The 19,900-nt window shown below is 42.9% G+C and overlaps 1 protein-coding gene across 1 annotated transcript in view; it reads left to right on the top strand.

Moving 5' to 3' along the window:
• The window catches only part of kiaa1549la (KIAA1549-like a), a 99,771-nt gene that overhangs the window by 64,462 nt on the left and 15,409 nt on the right, over positions 1-19,900 (top strand). Inside the window, exons 12-15 of the mRNA XM_030054127.1 lie at positions 5,197-5,384; positions 10,051-10,196; positions 17,933-18,057; positions 19,129-19,349. Of these exons, the coding sequence (XP_029909987.1) occupies positions 5,197-5,384; positions 10,051-10,196; positions 17,933-18,057; positions 19,129-19,349 (680 nt within the window). The remainder of the gene's footprint in view (positions 1-5,196; positions 5,385-10,050; positions 10,197-17,932; positions 18,058-19,128; positions 19,350-19,900) is intronic.

The following is a 19,900-nucleotide window of genomic DNA, read 5'->3' as shown; positions in this document are numbered from 1 at the left end:
TTCCGTCATAAAAACGAACAAACGAGCTCCATTTGCTCATAAATACAAAAAGCTGAGAGGAAACGCAACACCTGTGAACTGAGCCAATCTAGTCCACAGCGCTGGCCACGAGCCATGCCAGAGTATTTTTTTTAATTTGTTTTTTTAACATCCATAAAACTACTAAAGCTCGCATCATCAGCCTAGACCACCACCCCCCCTCTTGCCAATTCTCTTCCCTTTCAAACTGCTCCCCTTATCCTCCTGGTCTCACAATGCAGCCCCTCCCTCCCTCCCTCCCCATTCTCTTTTGGTGAGGTTCTCTGCTGGATTATGCCAGCTAGATTATCATGGCTGGAACCCAAGCAGAATGGCAGCGACCACAGACGGCAGATAAAAACTGCGAAGAGCGCTCAGATTTCAAAATGCAGCCTAAGAGCCGTGCAGGGGCCGTCCCCGTGGTTACCTTCAGCTTATTTTGTTGGTTATTCTGGTCCAGCCTTTCCCGTCCCCATCCCTGGAGAGGCATCAGGGAGGGAGGCGGGGACGGACGGATGGGTAGTTGGAACATTTTAGCCGGGTAATGGAGTTTATGTTGCACCGCTACAAGGTCACATCATCACAGGAAATACAGAAAACAAACGTCCATGTGTGTGTATGTGCATGCGCTCCCTGCTCTCGTCTTGCTTTGCTCTGTGTCCCTTTGGAGTATTTACATGTACAAGGCTTTATTTGCCTTTTGAAACCATTTGTAAACATTTAACGTCACTTGTGTTGTGTTTTCCGAGAGAGGCTATCAAATATTAAAGAGTCCCTAAATATGAGATTTTACAAGTGGCGCCGTGAGGCTACAGTCGTATTTACCCCACTGTGATCCGGAGCAGTGGTGTGCAATGAGTAAATGAGATTAATATTTCACATTATCGTTTGGTTTGGGAACAGCTTGTGGTGACGCGGCAGAGGGAAATAGGAGTTATGTATTCTTAGTTGGTTGAGCCATTTGTCCCAAGCACACTTCAGAAGCTTATACAGTGTTTTTATGTGTGTGTACGTGTGTGTGTGTGTGTGTGTGTGTGTGGTATTAGGTGTTCTCTGAAAGACATATAGATACTAAGCAGGTTCAAACAGACGATGCAGAATTAGACTTCATCAGGTTGATTTACTGTGTGCATTGTGTGTGTGTGTGTGTGTTTGTGTGTGTGTGTGTTGGATTTAGAGCTCCCGTCCCACTCAGTTATCCATCATCATGCAGGACAGCCTAAAGCTTCAAATCAATAACGTGGTTTATATTAGGTCTGCATGTGTGTTTAAGCATTAAGCAGCGAGTCTGCAGCACCCGCCTCACTCCGTCAGTCTGCAAGTCGCCGTAACATTTATCAGAGTGGCTTGTGCTCCCATAGCAGCAGAGACGTGAAAGCCTAAGATAGCTAACTTTGACGTACAATGGAACCGGAAACAGTAGAAGCAGTAAACTGAGGAGCACGGACACGGTGGCGGCCCCTGAAATGCTTCAGTGTACTTTGCATTTTGCCTCATCATCCCTCAGCCTGCCTGAAGAAACGCTGCACAAGTTTATCTCAGCAGCACCGTGACATGCTCATGTGTGCCCCAGTCTTCCCCCTGCTGTGCATTTTCTTCAGCTGCATCTGAGCCATTTAAATGTAACAACTCTTGAGGACATTTCTTTACATGCATCTCGACGGTGCGCTTCCGCCCTCCTCCCTACCCTTGCTGAATTTAAATCAATATGGCCACAGGGGGAATAGAGCATATCTCGTCCATCTGCTGTACCTCATCAAGCTGCTGTTCGCCGTTGCTATGAGTTAAAATTAGACAAGAGGAGAGATGAGGCTCTCCTTTGATAGCGCAAATAAGGAAAATGAGCGTGGATAATGTGGTTGTGCAAAAGAGTCATGCTCGCAGTGACTTCACATGGCAGGTTTTTGCCGAGGAAGCGGTCTTGGACTCTCTCTTTCTCTCTCTCTCTCCTCTCCTCTCCTCTCCCCATCTTCCTCGCCGTTGGTATCCTAAATGGATGTTGAGAAAGCCTCTATCCATCTCTGACAGCCTGATCAGAGCCTCGCGCCGGTCCGCGGCCATGTCCGCACCAAAGTCTTTATCAAACTGAGCTGTTCACACGAGATGAAAGATGGCCATTTATTAAGTCAACACACTGTCAGCGGACCTGGGGTGAGAGAGAGCGAGAGAGAGAGCGAGAGAGAGGGAGAAAAATGGTGATGGAGGCCGGGAGAGTGATGGGGACCAAAAAAAAGGAGGGGTAAAAAAGTGAAGGAGATGGACGGAGAAAATGAACGAAGATGGATCTGAGTGAGGAAAGACAGTGGTTGGGGTTTAGAGAGAGAAAGAGAGAGAGAGAGAGAGAGAGACCCTGAGCCTGTGGAATGTGTCTGTCATGAAATGTCAGATGCAGTTTTCAAGGTTACGCGGCGCGCCTCTCAGCCCTGTCGTTTCTGAGAATCCATACCGCCGCTACACGAGATCGCCATCACCCATTAGCCGCTGAATGACTGCGTCCGTGCGTGCAAAACACTGACAGTCACCCTAACCCCCTGTGCGGCTAATGTTTGCTCCTCCATAATCCATACACCTAACGCACACTGGTAGCAGGATATATTTGGAACAGCCCATTTAATTCATCACTCCCCCCCCCCCCCTCTTCCTCCCCTCTCACACAGTCATAAACACATGCACACACATTAGTCCTCTAACCTGTGAGGAGCAAAGCACCATAGGCGAATGGATATCTGCACTTTCCATGCATCTTTAACCTGAAAGAGTCACAACTGCCGTCATACATTACTTAAATGAGTAGGAGGACGCATGTGCACTCACACACACACACACACACACACACACACAATCAATATGTATTCATGCTGTCCCTCTCTCTCCCTCTCCTTGTGTGTGTGTGTGCATGTTCCCTCCATACAAGCACGTATCAGTTTCCCCCATGCCTTGCCCCAGCTGCAGCCATGTGTGATAGAGCTGGCTGATGGCACAGTAGTGTGTATGACGGATGAATTATTAACAATGTCGTCAGCCCGATGCCTGCGCTCCATATCCCCGCATGCACTCCGAATTTAACATGCATCATCAAATGCATTAGACGGCCCTTTTTAGAGCTGCCGAAAATAGAAAAGGGCGGCCAAAATCAGGGTTTTGTCTACTTTGTTGCGTAACCTAAAAAAAGGGTCTCTCAGTCTCAGCCAGTCCCTCTCTCTCTCTCTCTCTCTCTCTCGCTCTCTCCCTCATTCTCTTTTACATAAATTGAAAGGCATTTAGCAATACAAAGAACACGCTCAGGCCTTGGAGGCTTTAGCAAAATGCGTCCTCTGCAGCCTTTTTTAATGTTCTGTCTCTTTATGCCGAAACCCCAGACTTCAAAGGTGCCGTTGAGCTTTATTTATTTATTTATTTATTTATTTATTTTCACTTTTTCATTATGCCAACCTCAGTGCTGGGAGGCTGATAAAAACTAGTTTGGGAAGGGAGGTCATCCAATTACCTTTATCAGTAATTGGAGCAACACTTATCTGGAAGCATTCCTTTAATATTCAGCGGACCATGTCGTGTTAGCTGTAAGCAACTCTGACTCCGGTTCAGCCATGTCAGCCATGTCAGCCGCGTGCAGCGCTTTGACTGGCTTGTAAAACCTTAACGCCACACTGTGCAGTTTGCTGTGGCCGAGGGTGGGTGCCGCAATACATTGTGGACACACAGATGCTGTGTGTAGATTTTCTTTTTCTTGTATGTAAAAAGGACAACAGGGTAGAAGGAACTATTCTGCAGCAACAGAGAGAGAGAGAGAGAGAGAGAGAGAGAAAAGAGAGAAAAAAGTAAGGGTGTCCGATTCCATCCCAACCTAAATTTAGGACCGCATTTATGCTCCAGGATATCAGCTCCATGACAACTGCCATGCCATTCATGGCTCTGCCAGCTTGAAAGAAAAAAAGAAAAAAAAACATTTGAACATTGGTGGCTCAGCGGTGAGAGGTAACCGTTTGAAGAAGTTGAATTCATCACCCAGAAATGCTGTGATATGATATGGTGTCAGCAAACTGCACACATTATGCTTACATTTACCAACCCAGCCAGGCTGTGATGTTTTATATCAAAGGGACAAGAGGGGGAAAAGATGTAACGTTGGTGAGCTTAGCTTTCTCAGAGCAGAACGCTGCTCACTGCTGTTTACAAGACAGATTTTCATTTTAATTCATTGCCTCCTGTGGCGGGAGAACTGACCACACCTGACACCGGAATACCGTTTGGGCGAACAGGTCTAATCTACAAAGTCTTAATTAGGGAGGAAGAGACGCCCTTCTCTGTTGCAGCCCCACTTCTCAGTCCAGGCTGATAAGACTGCTGCGTTTCTGCATGAAAGCCTTTCCGCTTTATTTCCCACCATCTCGGGGAGTTTCATTAATATTTGCAAATATGAATAGGATTCTCTCAAAGCTGGACACAGAAATGTCTTAGATCCTTGGAAACAGCATGTGAATCCTGACTTTGGGTGGATTTTCACTTCGACTCCAGTGCGCTTTGCTCTTCTGCCAGCCTGTCTGATGCTCTGACTCTTTAATTACATGACATTTAGCCATTTTGAAATGACTACAAAATGTGGCGCCCTGCTGTGAATGGTTGTATTAACCATGCATCCTTTCATCATGGTGGAAGTGCTGTGACAACATTGTTGCTCATCGCTCATTGTTGCGGGCTATGGCTACCAGTATGGAGTATGCTTTGTAAAGTGTGTTACAGTACTTCATACAGCATTGAGCCTTCTCGTCAGCCTGTGATATGCCACGTAAAGATGTAGAACTGCACAGTGAAATTCAACTGTTACTCGTATTTCATTTTTTTTCCTGTGCTTGCATGTGCTGTATGCTGCTTGTTTTTATGCGTCATCAGTAAATAGGGGTTAGGCTCATGTTCCTTTTGGGTCAATCAATCCAATATGCAAAGTGAGACAGCAACCCATTTTCTAAAGTACCATGAAAAAAAAAAAAAAAATCACCCCCATTTGCAGTTACTCCATGGAGCAAAAACCTCTTAATGGCATTTCAGTGTAAAATTTGAGTTCCAAAATTCGGATCCACTCTCTGAACGGATTGATGTGAAAGGCATGAGAGCTCTGACCCTGTGGGGAACCTGACATGCTCTCTAACGCCCGGTGTGTGTTAACCTTTTCCCCGCTAGCCTGTCCAGGGCTTTGACTACGCCAAGCAGCACATGGGCCGGACGGGCGACGAGGCCATCTCCGTTACCAAGGAGACGCTGGTGCTTGGCCTGCCAGTACGCGACGCTCCGTTGTCATTGGATAGAAAAGTTCACCAGGACGGGACGGCGAGTAAGAGGCCTCCATCTGCCGACATACACAAAGGAGGGTAAGGGAATCATTAGCCACTTTGTGTACATGTTTGTTTCAGTGTGAACTTGTTTTAGAGTGTGACTTGACCTTTTGCTCAAATTTAGATTTCAGCAAATCAGTGTAGTCCACCTTTATTGTGACTTGATGAGATTAATTTTGTTTCATGATTTCCTGGCTGGTGATTTGATTTAATCTTTTTTTTTTTTTTTTTTTTTTTTGAATGATCTAGTTTTATTTGAGTTTGTAAACCTGCAGTTCAAACCAACAATTCAGTATAAAATTTTCTATTCATTAAATAAACTTGTGCAGCAATGTAAGACTATAATTTTTTCGTATGAAATGTTAGATTAAAAAGCTAACAGGACTCCTTAAACGTCATCTATTCTAAAAAAACTGAGTTTATTGACCAAAAAGGTGCAATTCATTGGTTGCCATGCGAGTACTGCAATTTGAAGTTTTTTTATTTTAATAATTGTTAACAATTCACTGGAAAGCATTTTATGTTGATTCAGGCTGTGATTGATTATACTTATTTCTTTGAGTAGACTGATGCAGTTGAATGGTGATTAACGATTAATGATTATTTTTGTCATTGTTTAATCTGTTGTTTATTTTTTTCAATCAACTGATTCGGTTATTTGATAAATAAAATGTCAGAAAGTAGCGAAAAATGTTGATCACAACTTCCCACTGCCCAAGGTGACGTTCTTCAATGTCTTGTTTTATCCCAACCAAAAGTCCACAAGCCAAATGAAATATACTTATATTTACTCGAAATGTAGAACTTTTTGCAACTCTGTTTGTGGAAATCAGCATGTATTCCTGCACAGGTACACATGCAGTGTCAGTGGTTAATCCAGGGGAGCCTTAGGTGACCACATACATAGTTTCCAGCAGGAAGCCTTGAAGGGGTGAGAAGTGAATCCATAGAGTCATCAAGCAGCTGTTTTAGTCAGCGAACAAGCCCGTGGCAAAGCCCCCGGCTTTACAGGACAACAAGGCATCAAGTGTTTGTTTGTGAGTTGCAGTGTTAAGCCGGGGAGAAGCCAACAGTAAGCAGCGCAGGCTCTGACAGATTGGCTTGAATTTGACGAAGGCTGGTGTTAACGAGGCAATGTTGACCAAAGCTTGGAGACCATATGGAGAAAAAGCCACTGTAATTACACTGAAAAATGTTTACATGTAACAAATCACTAGATTCTCAAAAAACGCTGATTTACCCAATGTTTGTGCTAATGATGGTGGTGTTCCTGAAGTCGGCCAGAATTTTAACATCAATACATCACATTAATTTTGAGACATTAGGACACTGTCTGTCACTTTGACCAAGGCCCGTCACACCGCTGTATTCACATAACTTTAAATTCAATCATTCCCAGAGTCAGTTCTCATGAATTTAAATATTACAAAATGATGGCTTGGACAGTCTGTCAGACACTAGCAGGTGAGAATGACCTTGAATTAAGTTGCTGTCCTCAGCAGATGAATCAAGCCGTCAGGAAGGAATGTCATGGATGATGGAAAAGCCAACCAATATGATTTACAGTTTTCTGTTTGAAGCATGTGGTTTTAAATTTATTTGACAAAACGTGTGGATACTCTGTCTTTTCTCCGACAGAGCTGAAGAGGTTTATGACTGATTTTCTGGGATACTGTTTGTATGGGCAAAGGCAGAGACCAGAATTGAATAATGAAAAAGATATAATGAAAATCTTCTTTTGTTTCTTTTTCCTTTTCTTTTTTTTTCCCCAAGACATTTTCTGCTAGAAGCTGCACCCACCCACACACCCACCCAACCACATTTGCTTTCCTTAACAAAGTTTGGAGTCAAATATGAGAGATGCCGCATGCCTCCTCTCATAGAGATGGTAATTCAGAAACACGCCCAAGCCAGAGCCTCAAATGTACACACCACTAAACAAAAAATGAATTAAACTTGGATTAGTTTTGCTTTGCTTCTCAAGGATGATAAACACACATGTATTTATAGCTGTGGCTACAGCCATGCCACAGGGAGCCATTCAGTGCAACAATGATGACACTTTTAAATGCTAGAAGAGCTGGCATAGTGAGATAATCAGCTTTACAAATGGGTGCCTTGCACACATCTTATGGGGAGCCATTTTTCAGAGAAGGTATCATAGGTTATTTTGCCACCCGGGTGTACTCTAATTAGAAAATGAGGCAGTATCTCATCCTTTAACCAGTGCCGTATGGATTGCAACAGGATGAGCGGGGAATTTTGAATCAGAACTACAACAAAAGAGCCAATTATTCTTGGACTTTACAAGCAAAGGAGCAACAACAGTTCTTAAGTGCCTTTTCTCCCTGAAAATGCATAGGCGGAAATGAGGTTGGTGTGCTTTATTGGAAAGCGACTAGCAGCCTATCATGCATACAAAGAAAATGCCTGCTAAATTGAGAGGGATGATAGGAAAGCGAGGCTGTGACCCAAAGCACGTTGGCAGCAAGAACAGAGGCCTTGAACAGCACACCGGAAAAATGTCCATTTTAACAAGTTTGTAAATAGCGGTGAGTGTTAAAACCTTATTTATCTTTTAACAAGTAAGATAATCTGCCGGCTCTGAGGGCTGAAATAACTCCACTTGTTGCAAAGGCAAATGCAGATCAACTTGTTTTGTGGATTGTTTTGATTCAAGCGCTGCTGCTTTGATACAACTGGAGGGGTCGGATCTGTTCTGAATTATTTCCATCGACTGTTGCTTGTTTCTTGAAAACCTTGACACAAGCGGAAGTGGAATTATTTGGGAGGACGCAGCTCCGGAGGTAGAGTGGTCATCTGGTTATCAGAGGGTTCCTGGCAGGATCCCCGGCCCCTCCAGAGAGCCTGTCGAAGTGGCTTTGAGCCCTGAACTGACACTGAACCCCCTAACCGCTCCTGATGGGCAGCCTGGCACCTTGCATGGTCGACTCTACATTCAGTGTGTGAGAGTGAGGCTTTGTAAAGAGCTTTAAGTGGTCATTACACTGAAAAAGTCCATTAATTATTTCAACCCACTGGCAGAATTTTTCACTTCACCTGGAGAAAGAAAGGTAAATATGCGACGGGGGGGGGGAGTGGAGGGAAAGTTTTACAAAAGCATTTATCCATTCATATCCACCTTCTGCTTAAAACGCCTTGCTGCTCCCTCTATATGTTGACATGAGAGAGGAAGTGAGTTTGAGAAATAATAACAGGTCATTTAGTCTCATGCTCAGTCTTAAAATCTTGTTTTTTTTTTCCTTCAGAGATAATCCCACCTTTTCCAATGCAGTGTCACCTGGTAGTGTAGCATAAATATGTTGAAACAAGCTATAATAAGGCAGATCAGCGCACCTGTATCAAGAGAATGACACTTGATTCAAGAAAATAGAGGACACAAGTTGAGTAGCATGGAGAATTTCACACTGATGAAACTAAGTGACTTTAAAGTGGAGGTTTCTTTGCAGCGAGGCAGAGCGAGTGATTACGATTCACTGCCGCTCCTCTCACGCCGGCCTTTCCAGATGGAAGCACACATTCTCTTCTCTCTCTTTGTTGTATTTCTGCCCCCATTCCCTCCATCTCTTAGCTTGGCAAAACACCACATCAGTCACTCCTCATTCTCCTTCCATCGATGTTGATTTACACCGTATTTCTCCCTCAGTCCCTCCATCTCTCAGCTTTAGTAGTCCATCAGTTTTATTGCTCCCTTGGCCGGCCATTGCTGAGCGCTGCTCGGTCTGCTCTGTAGCTCTTCTCCTGGAGTGTGCAGCCAGCACAGGCGCAAACCCTGACTGTGTGTGTGTGTGTGTGTGTGTGCGTGTGTGTGTTCACAGACAAGAGTGTTGGCTTCGCCTGTGGCTCTATAATGTCCAGCCACGGTGATCTGTGGTTCTCACACCACATGTAGACTGGCCTGTCACACTGTGTAGCTGTTGCAGGTTACATGCCCTGCAGCTCTGAGCGAATGTGTGTGTGTGTGTGTGATTATGGGTGCACTATTGACATGCCTTGTGTGGGTGTCAGGCAAGAAGAGGAGAATACACACTATGCATTTTGGCAAGTTTGCCGTATAATGTATTCTCTCGTAAGAATTATGGATTTGTGTGTGCTCGTGTATGTATGTATACTGGAATGTGTTTGTATGCTGTAGGCATGTATATCCACTGTATGCTGAGCTTTCTCCCTTGGGGCTTCTAAGCTCTGCCTGCCCAACCAGATCAGACAAGCAAACTTGGTGTCCTCATTTCAAAGAGTTGCAGAAACACACCTTTTTTTATTTTTGTTGTTTGCATTTGGTGTGGATTTTCCTGGATTTCTCGCCTTTTTTTTTTTTGGTCACATATCTGTGGCCATGTTGGTTTTGTTAACATGTTGCTTTAGTGACCAGGTGGCATAATTTGATTCCTAATCGAACCTGTAAGCCAAACAAGGGCTCACAGCAAACGGCGCAAACCCTAATCCCAGTTTTTGTGTCTCATGCTTACACACACACCAACACATAAACCCTGTTTATTTTTATTCTATTTTATTATATATGGATAAAGGTTACTGTCATTATTATGTATTTAAGATGCGGGGGGCATTGAGTATGAGATGATGCCCTCCGTGTGTATTCACGCTGAGTCTCACAAGCCTCCTCATCCCTTCCCCTCCCTTCCCTTCCTTCCTTGCCTCTCTGTTGCCATGGCTACGGCAGGCGGTTGCCAAGCGAGGAGGACGGCTCGGTGTCGAGTAACGGCTCGGGGAAGCTGAACACCGGCAAGACCTCCTCGACTCGGAGGACGGTGGCGAGCAGCGGGAACAAGAGTGGCAAAGAGGAGCTGCACAAGAGGAGCAACAACGGTGAGGGTGTGTGTGTGTGTGTGTGTGTGTGTGCGTGTGTGTGCGGCGGGGGGTAAAGAAAGATGAGAGAGAGAGAGATGACAGAGAGTCTGCCTCTTTTTATGTTTGTGTCCAACCCAACAAGGTTTGTCATTACAGATGCACAAGGCATAAGAGTGTTAATGACCCCAAAATTAAGCAAGCACACACACACGCACTGATTTATACACTCCCATTTACTTCACAGCTCTTGCCCACACTTTAATTTTTGCCCACAGGACAATTAATGCGAGCTAATGAAGTGCACATGAACAAGAAGGGCACACACACTCATAAATACAGTGACTCACATATCATAACATAGACGCCTGTTCTGTAACACAAATGTCAGTGGCCACATATATATTCACATCACACAGCGTCACACCCCTTGGTTTTCCTCTCTCCTCACACACACACACATGCACACACACTCAGGTATGCATGCAGACACACACTTGCAGAGGGGCTTTCACTCCGGAGAAGAAAGACAAAGGTATGTCAAGGACCCTGATGAATCCTGACTAGGCCTCTGAACTGATGTGACACACACACACACACACACACACACACACACCTGATGAATAATAACTCAGTAGGTAAGTAGTGGTTGCTTTGACTTAATATGGTGTGGCAGCTACTCTGGACACTCATTGTTCAAGGTAGAATATTACCTATTTCCCGATGAGATGAGATGGAGGAGACTCTCTCTCTCACACACACATACACACACACACACACACAGACACACACATCAGACATTGACTTCAACACGTGCGCCAAATCAAAAGAGACAGTGCAGTGACAGCCAGTTTTAAATTGGATTCCACATCGCGGAAGGGAAATTTCAATGTGACAAACCTTGTGTCGCTTTCAAACGTGTTTCAGGTGTTTTCATTTGGCTTACCTCATTCAAAGACGCCGAGCTGAAGAGCTGCATGCAGATGACAGTGAGGGAGCCGCCGGTCCATGCCCTTCAAGTGTTGCGTCAGGTTTCTTCTTGAGAAGAAAGACTGAAGAAAGGCAGGAAAGTGGGTAGAAAGAGTTCTGGCAGCAAACTGAATCCCATATAGCTGGGATTCAACCCAGAGCATTAGCGAAGTGAGTCATCCTGATGCTCGTGACATTTCGATGGTTCCCTGGCCTGTGAGCAGTCTGAAGGCACTGATACACTCTGCAACTATTTGGGCCGCCCTGATGGCAGCGATACCCAAACGCCTCAGCAATGTTGCTCTCACAGGAAGGTCTTGTTACCAGGACATTTCAGAACAGATATTTGATCCTGTCTGTGTGTCGGTGGCCTATCGTGATGAGCGACTCACCACAGTTCCATTCATGTTGTACAAAGGCACTTGGATAACAACATAAAACCAGCTAATCAGACTGCTGTGCTCCCTCATCTCCATTGCCGATGAGATTTTGTTTCGTGAACTATTTCAACATGGAGAACAGGATGATTTTGGTCAACTTGGCAGTTCTCTGCAGCTTTAATTTGAAAGAGTACAGGAATAGAGCAGGAAAGTGCGCCTGTCACATTGGGTTCAGATGAAAATGTTCCCCAGTCATATCACTGTTGACATGTTTTGAAAGTTAATTTTAAAGTATTTTTAGATATTTGTGGTTTGCCATTGCCTCCTGGATCATTTATTTTAATGCAGTTAACAGTTTAACAGTCTCCAGAGGATTATTTTGACTTTTGCGTTTTCTCATGGCTGTGCCAGCACGATCTCCACACAGCCCTCAGCTCTGCAACACGGTTTGGTAACTCACCTTTAATGGTGTCCCTTAGCAGTATCCTCTGTTCTTAAGGATTACAGAAGTTCTCATAGGGGAAGGCCAAGACATATGGTGGACTGAAGTTGTGAAGCATAGCTACATGATACCCGATTCGTTCCAGTAACCCTTCTGTTGCGCAGAGGGATATGTATTTCTTAAAAATACATATCCCTCTGTGTTTGTACAGACTACAAACTCTAACATTTTGCAATTTTTGAAACTGTTGAAACATTTGATGAGTCCTGATGTATCCGTGTGCTAGTCCAGAAGCCAGTCTGCTTTTGAAATATAACCGGTCTGCAGTTATGGTAGATCACGCCTGAAGCCCAGTGGTTTTTATTGGAATCTTACCAAATCTTTCCAAAACTGCCAACTGACCAACGATGATGCACCCACCAACTCTGATGATGTACCTTCCTATTCTATAAATATTATTCTCCAAAATGTTCTGTTCAATGGTGAACTCTTAAGTATTTTTTTCTATTTATTTTTGATTAATGCTACCTACTTAGCATTTGATAGCTAGCTCAGAATGAGGTAATATTATGAATGTCAGAGCAGCTTCTTCCCTCAGGCTGTGAGACTACTAAATGCACCATCTGCACTCCTCCATGTTTAATAATTTTATTTTCTATACAATCAATTAATCAATCAAGAGGGAACCACACTTTAATTTCATTATTCAACCTGTTGTATAATGACAAATAAACTTCCTTGTATCCTTGTATCCTTGTAAAACAACAAAAAGCACATTATTTGTCTACATAAATGCAATCAGAGCCTCGTCGAAACAGAAAGAGCCATTAACCAGCATGTCAGAACAGAGTGTCTTACTGTATCCTTTACTTGTTTGCACATTGCCCTGTGCCCATTCCACACACCATAATTATGAGGAAAATAACCAAAAAAAAATCACCAAATTATCATTTTCCCAATTATGTCCAGCACCTCTGCCCATACTTTTGTGTGTACACGTCATCCACATCCACATAGTGAGCACAACCTCGTAGGAAGAGCAGAGGTGATGTGATTTGTTCTTTCATCTCAGCGTTCACTCAGCAGGTGAAAGTGATATTTCATTAAAACAGCTTGTTTTCATTCTTTAGCATGCACCCCTCCGAGCGAGGTCAGGAGACGTCAAGCTGCACACGAGCAAAATTACTCCACCAAAAATACCACCCTCACTTAAAATAATCAGCTTGGTGTTTTCCTCACTTTTGTGTGGTAGAAATGTGATTTTTGCATTTTCACTACAAAAGTGAGTGATGGAGATTGCTGGTGTCTGGTGAATTTACAAATATCATATAATATCATATCATAATCCTAGTTAGCAGTGCACTTGGACAAAGACTCCTAGGTATTGGCCTATGATTCCTCCCATTCTAAACATGTACTCCTCTATGCACTATCAGTATTGTCAGTATTCAATATGCCCTCTCTGACATATTACCAGGTGGATCTTTTTCCAGCTCTGCAAGCCCAGAATTGGTTGCATAAACATCACTCTGATCACTGATAGCGCTGCAACGTTGCTGCTGTTCAGTGACCTTCTAGGACATTGTGATTCTCAATCTCTATTGCATCAGCAGACCAATGTTCACAGTAATTTGTGTGATTTATCGTGTTTATGCAAGCGAATGAATGGATACCCGGAGGAGAGGAGGAGAGGAGAGGATGAGTAATTGTTTCATTTTCCCCCTACTGTTCTCAGAAAGCAGGAGACGGACACAAGTACTGTTTTTGGAAGGAAAAAAAATTCAAGAAAAAGGGAGGGACAAGTACACAACACAGAAGCACTGCCAAAGAAAATGAAAGATTAATGAACAAAGGTATAATTCCTCTAGACTAGAACAACAGATGCTTGCACAAAAGAGAATGAAATTAAGAGAGAAAATTGGTGGGTAGAAATTTTGCAGCACAGAAAATTACATACCTGATCAACAAATAAAAATGCAAATTAACAGTGCAGATCAAAGATAAAAAAAAAAATAAAAAAAAAAGCAGGCATATGTTGCAGGAATTAAAAAATAGACATTTGAAAATGTTTTAGCTACGAAGAAAGAAGCAAATGTAAAGGCAGTTAAGTTTCCTGATTAAAACTTCAGACACAGAGTCAGAAAAGCCTCAGGGCCTGGAGATCCAATAGATTCTCCTCAGGCTGTGTTCGGTGTGCAGCAACAAACGTTACCAAACTATCTATTCATCATTTTGCATCATTTTGCTCACTGATGGATAAAAGCAGCACAAGCTAGGCAGATACATTACTGGTTACTAAGGGTTTAATAGGATTGTGTGTGTTGCTATTGTTTAAAATTATGTATGTGGCTTACTCATTGAACTAAATAATTTTTGGAATAATTGTGCATTTTTGGAAGCAGCATGTCCATAAACACCATTTCAGATATTATCAACTGAACATGTACTCTCAGATTATATAATTTACTTCCTATAACACAGGTATGAAAATAATGCCAATAATAACTACACACCAAAAGACAGAGTGGACTGGTTTATAGCATACAACATGATGCAGAGTGACGCCGCCCACATACTGTAGTCCGTTTTCATGGTATGCACTTGAACTGGTTTTGTACCGCACATAGTACATGGAAGGCGTCACAAAAATAAGTATTATTAAATTAATACATTTTTAGGTCACGTTTGAATGAACTGGCCTATGTCTTATAATAATCGCCACTATCTGGGTTTCATAGCCTGTATATTTCATACAATCCCATTGTTATTCAAAGACTGTAGCACAATGGGAGCTCACAAAGGTCCCCAAGGGTAATAGGCATCATACAGTAACTGCTGTTTCCCAGATTAGTTTGACCTCAGTGTCTAAACGTGCTCCTATTAAATAATTAGCTGTGTGTGGTTGGAAGACAACAGTAAATGTGCATGTTTGTGCATTTATGTGCATTGAAGGATATTCTTTGTACAGTGTACTCATGGTTATACTTTTACCCATTAATACAAATTGGTGATCCAGCTGTTCTGGAGTAATTGGCCTATTTTTGTTGCCAGTTGAATTGTATCGTACGAGTGATGTTTTAATCTTGATATTTTATGGCTCTATAGTGAAAGCTGGGATGCTGAGAAACGGCAGAGAAATGCTTTTACTATTCGAGGATGAATTTTAAATGAGTCTGATTTCTCAATCTCCCACATTTATAAACTTGTGAGCTCTACACCACTCAGCCACCATGATGCCCCAGCTTTTTATCTTTTATATCAGCTCCAATTCTCTGACTCCTTGTATTCTATAATAAGAGGTTAACATTGCTCACATTGCTCTGGTCTTTGTGCAACCAGACCAATGTAACATATAAAGAAAGTGTATTTCAGTAATTACCTGACGAACTAAAAGGCACTCAGTTGAGCGCATACCTCTGCCGGCACTGTGAAATAGTAAAGACTGGCTTGTCGCACATGTTGGATATTCACCAAAAATTAATCATTTCCTCCATTCCCTGTTATCAACTTGTTCCCAGCAGAAAATTGGCATATTTTCATGACTGTATAGGGCATGAGTTATACCTGTTTAAATTGTGGCCACTTTGTAGCATTGTAAGATGTTATTGCAACACTATGTAACAAGTCATATATATGTATACATACACACATACATGAGGCCACAAATGAAATGCCATTGCTCCAAAATATAGCTGAAGTATTTAGTTTGTAAATATATGAGTAGACATTTACACAAATATTTACAAGCATTTTGGTAAATGAGACCCAACTGCTCTGTGTCTTGGTGTGAGAAGCCACACCCAATGCCACGCCCTACTTTGGCCATTTAATATAAAAAGGACAGGTCTTCCTGTCCTTTTCATATTAAATGGGCTGAAAACATGACCCTGGTCCAACTCTACTGGTGCGGGTGAAAAGCAGATTGTCATAACTCTGTCGTGTTCATTTCCCCTTGCACTTTTTCTGCAAATATACACAGAAAAAACTCCAAAAAAATATGCTCGCACAAGATAGAATCATTGTGGTTGGAGCAATACCAGAAAAAAATTGTTTTGTCTAAGTTTTAGATATTGGATATTACTCCTCGAAACACTTTTTAAATAAATGCACAGCAAACTTAGATACCTAGTAAAGTTATCCATTCTGACTGTAGAATGGTCAAGGAATGGTTAAATAAAATTTTATCTTTCCTGACTTCAGCATCAGCCTTAAATACTACAGTCTTCTATTCTATTCTATTCTATTCTATTCTATTCAGTGCAGTGAAGTATCTGTGTATCTGTAGTGATTCTACTCAAGAATGTATTTAATTTAATGTCAGCTCCAGCAGATTGTGGATATTATGTACAAGCAACATTTTGTTATGAATCAGGTTCTTGATCTACGCTGCATGCAACATACACCTCTGTGTTTGACCTTTCCTGTCTCACTGCACGCTGATAAGCAGTGCAGAAATTGGGTGGGGTGGGTGTGGGTGTGGGTGTAAAAGCGGCTCATCTCTCCGCTGAGATGAATGGAAGCAGTGCAGGCGCGTCGTTGAGCTAATGGCAGACTGTTGTGGCCCCGCAATGAAGCAGTCTGCCATATGATGTCAGTCAGGCAGTGAGTCACAGCAGAGCCAGCACAGCACAACACACACACTATGCCTCTGCTGTCTTTGCAGTAATACGCTCACGTGTGCACACACACAGACACAAGGCTTCACATGCTCTACCATGCTTACAACACGCAGCACAGTCCTCTACAGCCGTGTCCACATTACAGCTCAGAGTGTCCCAGTTCTGACCCCCTCCCCTTTCCCCAAAGTGTGATCTGATGTTTTTCAATCAGCAAAGAGCAACATGGAAACTTGCATTCTTTACAATCCCGATCTGGACCCACATGGCTAGGCAGTAAATAATTGGATCCCAAGGCATGCAACCTACATCCGTCTTGTGTTTGAACACCCATGTCGGAATTTGTCAGCGTTGCCATGACAACAAATAAATCCTACGTCATTCACCTGAGACGACTGTCAGAGTTTTGGCACCCACGGCAGCTTGGCAGGGCCAGCATCAGCATGGAGTACAGTGAGACACAACAATGGAGAGAGAGCGAAACCTCAGCTGGACTTTGATGCTTCAGTTCAGGCAAAACTTTCAGCTGCATACAACCACCGTGTTTGAAACAAGCAGGAATGAAACTGGGGATGATAGGTTTTTGTTTTTTTTAGGCCAATACAGACTGTATTCTACCATGTACGACAGCTAATGGTAGTAGCAATATGAGTTTTTACAGGTGCAAAACATGTTCAGCTTTTCAGACAGGCCTATCTTATGATAATTAATCTCTTCAACTCCCAGTCCCATCAGTGGGTTTGTAATTATACATGCACGTTGCTTCGTTGAGACCAGCACAAGTTCATTTTAAATTGTAGTACAGATCCCGTGGTTTTCTGAGATACCAAACGTGTGCTGCTGAATTCCAGAGAAACGTGTATCAAATGATGCACAAGATATGTAGATATTTTCTATTTGGTGCTGCAGCCATGAAACAGCAGCATCTTGGATTTGAATATTTCACTCCGTATCAGCGTGATGTAGCTCCAGTCAAGTGCTGCCACAAAAACAAAAGCTTTTTTCCATATATATTCTGCATCTGATCAGAATATGTATTTGTTCTAACTTTTAAGCCACTTAAAATCTTGAAAGTCAGAGTGTAAGAGGGGAAGTGTTTTGTAAACTAAAAGCAGTGGGAGTTTTGTTCTTTGCTGATTTGACCGCTGTATGAAATGACATTGCTACAAAAATGCCAAATTTCTGGCCAAATATGAGCAGTAAAAACATTTTTTTGGACCGATACGGATATTGCTTCATAAAGGTGATGATATATCAACCTAACATCACACACACACACACACACACACACACACACACACACACACTTCATTTCTCTGGCTCACCTAACTCTCTCCCTCCTGTTCCCAGACCCATATGAAGATCACTCAGGCTCTCTGCGTCTGATAACCATCAAGCCAATGACAGCTCAGCCCACCTACTCCTACCCCTCCTCCTCCTCCCACAGCCAAGACTCTGTGGTTCTCAATGGAGACGTGAGTCCACACACACACACACACACACACACACACACACTTAGATCCAGGACTTTATCACACTCATTGACAAGGTGTCCACAATCCAGGAAAAATCACCAAAGCAAGAACCATCGGATCATATATGTAGACTTCGTAGAGTCGGTGAATGAGCTTGGTAGTTATATATCAATATTACCATCTTGATTTTTTTTTTTTTTTTTTTTTTTTTTGATTTAGACTTATATTACAGCCTATACTTCAGAGAGGCGCCAGAACCAGCCAGACAATAAAAAGTGTAGTTCCTGTTTATGTTTTATGCTTATGTTTGGAGTTGTATTGTTGCTTTATATTACATCCCTCAGCCTCGGGCCTCTGTTAGCCTCCCCTTCCTGTATTGTAATATTATCATAACACCTCCTCAGGGATACATTGCGCTGAAATATTATACTTTCAGAATTTAGCCGCTGTTCCTGCAAACACTATGCCTCCTCCCTCCTCATCCTCCTCCTTTCCTCCTCTGTCTCTCCTGCCACCCGCCACCTCCCTCTACCTTTCACTCTTTTCCCCGTCCTTCTTCTTCCGCCACAAGCCCAGGACAACTCGTAGACAGATATACAATAGTAGATGATGAATTGTGCCTCGATCTATTAACATATCCCCAGGAAATTCCCTCGAGCGCTTTCAGGTTTTCCAATTAATCTGCAATTGATCTATGCACATTGGCAGAAAACATCACATTCAGGGCCAGACAAACTCTCTCATTATTGGGCTATAGTGAATGTTTGGTGAGACACATTGAACTGGCTTAGCAATACAAAGGCAGATGGATTTTAGGGGCGTAAGAGAAGGCCAACCGACTGCCAGCTGAAGTCATTTTAATTATAACTATTATGTTCCTGGATGATTTTGTAAATCTGTGTACCGGAACGGTACTTACAGGACGCAGGGACATTTTGATAGCTTCTCAGAAATCAAAACAGCAATCAGGTAAGAGCACTTGACTTTCTTCTAGTACCAAGGTGTTTGGACAAGAGCATTTGATTACTTAAATTGAGCGGTGTTTCCTTGTAAAACTTTGTGTTTGGGCAGGCAAATCACGGAGGGCTGAAGCAGAAGTCGGATATCGAGCACTACAGGAACAAGCTGCGGCAGAAGGCCAGGAGGAAGGGCTACGGGGAGTTCTCGCTGTCTGAGACCGGCAGCCACGGTTACAGTCACCGCGACCCAAGGCACGGTCGGCACGACAACGGGGGCAAAGAGCCAATGACGGCTGAGGAGAAGAGGGCTTCATTCGCGGGATGTCATAAGAGGTACAGGCTCAACTCTGCCCGTCCTATCGTTGGTTCTATCATTACAAATGCACGCTCTGCAACCAAGATTAGTTCAAACCCACAGAGCTCAATGTTAAATTCTAGTTGTTTCAATTCCAGGGAAATGTGTATAAAACGATGCACAAGATGTCTAGATAGTTTCTGTTGCAGCCATAAAACAATGGCATCCTTGGTTTGAATATTTAACTCAATGTAAGTGTGGTCAGTCAAACATAAATGATGTGACATTGTCATACATTATAGAAAAAAAAGGTTTTCAAACTATGAAGCTACTTAAAGGTAAATTTAAGGAAGAATCAGAGCTCAAGGGGGAATTGTGATTGCAGGATTCTCTCTGGCCGCTCCAATCTCCACACCTTCACTGCAATTTTACAGTTCAATACTGAAGAACAAAATTCCCCAATGTGGCTGTCCTGGGACAAAAATCATATTAACTGTGTGCTGATAGTGATATGAAAATGTTTGAGAACCCCAGGATTAGAGGACTAGAGGTGACTTTCAGAGTGGAGTCAACTTGCATTATTGAATAT

This window comes from Myripristis murdjan, chromosome 6 (assembly GCF_902150065.1).
Source record: "Myripristis murdjan chromosome 6, fMyrMur1.1, whole genome shotgun sequence".
Lineage (NCBI taxonomy): Eukaryota > Metazoa > Chordata > Actinopteri > Holocentriformes > Holocentridae > Myripristis > Myripristis murdjan.
The sequence above is the reverse complement of the archived record's forward strand: the minus strand, read 5'-3'. Positions and strand labels throughout refer to the sequence as shown.